The sequence below is a fragment of the Cryphonectria parasitica genome (assembly GCF_011745365.1).
Source record: "Cryphonectria parasitica EP155 unplaced genomic scaffold M406scaffold_2, whole genome shotgun sequence".
Taxonomy (NCBI): Eukaryota; Fungi; Ascomycota; class Sordariomycetes; order Diaporthales; family Cryphonectriaceae; genus Cryphonectria; species Cryphonectria parasitica.
Genome location: NW_024468910.1, coordinates 3,523,070 through 3,526,022, shown reverse-complemented (window position 1 = coordinate 3,526,022; position 2,953 = coordinate 3,523,070). Strand labels below are relative to the sequence as shown.

The following is a 2,953-nucleotide window of genomic DNA, read 5'->3' as shown; positions in this document are numbered from 1 at the left end:
GTGTCCGGTAGACCATCCTCCGGCCTAGGATCCGAGAATGGGCACAGCATCCAGGGTGACGACGTTGCAAGGGGGAGAGCCTGTCCCGCAGAGCCTCCTCTTGCGGAAATAATGTGCGTCGATCGTGTTTCGGATTTTTGCGCCGCCGCTGGAGCAAAAAGAGAGATGGGGAGAAATAATAAGGTTTCTTATGCTACCATGTATGAAAGCGACGGAATGAGAGGATCATGTCGCTGTTCTTGAGGACTTTTATCTTTATTTTCGTGTTTTATTTGGGGTGAAAGGGAGAAGGAGGTGAAGAATATCCAAATCCATTCTCTTAAGCTCCTCTCCTTCCTCCATGTCAACTTCCGTCGCCATACAGCTAAAGGATGTTCGCGTGGACACACACAGCTTACAGCTTACTGGGGGGGGAGGGGGGAGCAACCCAAGAGGAGACAAGACGGTGGGCAGACAAGTTCTTTTTGGGAACAGCATGAATGCCTCCTCGCTCAGTCCTGTCTCGAACAAAGTATAAATTAACACCCCTCTAGGTTGTCTTAAGATTTGAGAGTTGATTCTGGACCCCGGGGCCCCCCCTTTTTCTCTTGGTCCTCTTCCCTCGTTTTCTCATTCCAAAATTTCAGACGAAGAGGGGCAGGCTAGGATGAACGATGCAGTGGTTTTTCTTATCCTGGCTGGGCACATGCTGTGCAGATCATAGTAGTGGCAGCTGGATAACCTTGGGACGTTTCCTGATCTTCATGATCGCCAAAACAAAGCAACAAGAAGTTTATGGGGAAACTGAGATCAGAAAAGACGAAACAAAAAATGTACACACAGCTACATGACGCGTGACCAAAGCGGCCTGCTTTTTTGCTGCACGGCAGATTGGCTCGGTAGTATCTGCCGAGCCGAGATTCTCTTTCAAAAGGAAGGAAGAAAAGAATAAGAGCCTCAATTCTCCTTTCTACTATGACGATGGCACGTCGGTCGTTGAACTGGTCAAGCCGCCCGGCATCGACCCATACCAATGCAGGATGGGTGTTACTTCCTTCAAAACGATGACGACGAACGCACGCCGCCTCCTCCTTTGGCTCCATCCTTGAACCTCCTTTATTTTTCGTACTCGCCTCTCGCTTCGACTCGGAGAAGTTGTGGACTACTTCGGGATTTCTTTACCTACCTTTGTTATTTTCCTTTTCCTTTTCCTCTCCCTTCCTTTTCCATTACCCAAAAATACGGGGCATTCGGCTCCGTTCAGGACGGGATTGGTGGATCATCTTTTGATTGCCATGGACTGGCTCCTTGAAACAAGATGGCCAAACATGGGATATCATCCTCGCTCGATACCCATTCCGGGGGGTCGCCTGTTGCGCCGAAGCCTCATTCATTCAGGGGGAGCAAAGAGTGGGTTCAAATTGAGCCAGGCGAAAGGAAATACTGCTACGACTACTACATTGTACATAGTATGATATGTTGTTGCTATGGTATGTGTATTGTGGAGAATTCTTGGCTGCGGTAGGAGATATATATATATATAAATGAGCTTCTCTTGGAAGACATCTTCTCTGTTCTTCTTTTTCTGCTGGTCATCCGGTATCAAAACCAGTTCTTCCCCTTCCCAGTCTTACAAATTTACATCAAGTATCTTTCATTCTTTTTCTCGCAGCCTTTGGTGCCGTCGACATTCTCTGTATTATTTCTTCTATACCCTTATTCTACACCAAGTCAACTTCCTCCTCCTTCTCTCTCACCCACACACCAAAAAAAAAAAAAAAAACACCTCCTCAGTACTCCTGATCAATCCCCCAAGATGAAGTGCACCGCTCAGATCGCCTCTCTCGTGCTGGCCGCGACCAGCGTCCTCGCCGCCCCGGCCACCTCCGCCGCCTCCCCTCTCGCCCGCCGCGACGAGAGCTGCGACTCCTTCTACGAGTGGGACGAGTCCCCATACACCATCTACCAGAACAACTGGGGCGCCGCCGAGGCCACCTCGGGCTCCCAGTGCACCACCGTCACCTCTGTCTCGGATGATGTCGCCGTCTGGTCCACCTCCTGGACCTGGGCTGGTGGTTCCTACAATGTCAAGTCGTACTCCAACGTCGGCCTGATGAGCGTCAACAAGCAGCTGAGCGCTGTCAGCTCTATCCCATCCAGCTGGACATGGAGGTACGTTTCACACAGAGAGCCCTTATATATATATATATGATATATGATTATATATATGCCCCCCCCCCCCAAAAAAAACAACAACTGAAAACTAACTCTCTCTCAGCTACACTGGCTCCGACCTCGTCGCCGACGTCTCCTACGACCTCTGGCTGGCCCCCACCTCAGGCGGCACCAACAGCTACGAGATCATGGTCTGGCTCGCGGCCCTCGGCGGCGCCGGCCCCATCTCGTCCTCCGGCTCTGCCATCGCCACCCCTGAGATCGGCGGCTACACCTGGTCCCTGTACTCGGGCCCCAACGGCGACACCACCGTCTACTCCTTCGTCGCCAGCAGCGAGATCGAGGACTGGTCCGGCGACATGATGGACTTCTTCAACTACCTGGTCGAGGACGAGGGCGTCTCGGACTCCCTGTACATCACCCAGCTGCAGGCCGGCACCGAGCCCTTCACCGGTACTGATGCCGTCTTCTCCACCTCTGCCTACTCCATCTCTGTCGAGTAAAGAGGGGATTTGTTGTTGTTGTTGGTTTTTTTGGTTTTTTTTTTTGGTCTCTTTGAGCGCTGGGAGAACAAAGTTCAAGTCCCATCTAGGGAAGGGAAGAAGGGGAAAATCTTGGTTGTGTGATGATGAGGCGAGGTTGGCCTTTGTGCAGCCTGTCTTTTGATTCGGTTGTATATATGACAGACCCGACATATAAGACTGGAAATTGTACATGTTCCTAATCGGATCATTGTTGTCTTATGAACTTGCTATGTGACTGCAGATTTCACCGTAGATCCTTTTCTTCCGCTGAGCCC

The 2,953-nt window shown here is 51.0% G+C and overlaps 1 protein-coding gene across 1 annotated transcript; it reads left to right on the top strand.

The window, feature by feature from the left end:
• Positions 1–1,795: 1,795 nt before the first annotated feature.
• Positions 1,796–2,657, top strand: M406DRAFT_62910 (family 12 glycoside hydrolase; the record flags this gene model as incomplete). The annotated part of the gene is made up of 2 exons (XM_040924806.1): positions 1,796–2,151; positions 2,258–2,657. 2 exons carry the CDS (start codon positions 1,796–1,798, stop codon positions 2,655–2,657), a joined length of 756 nt encoding a protein of 251 aa, XP_040779859.1.
• Positions 2,658–2,953: the final 296 nt, after the last annotated feature.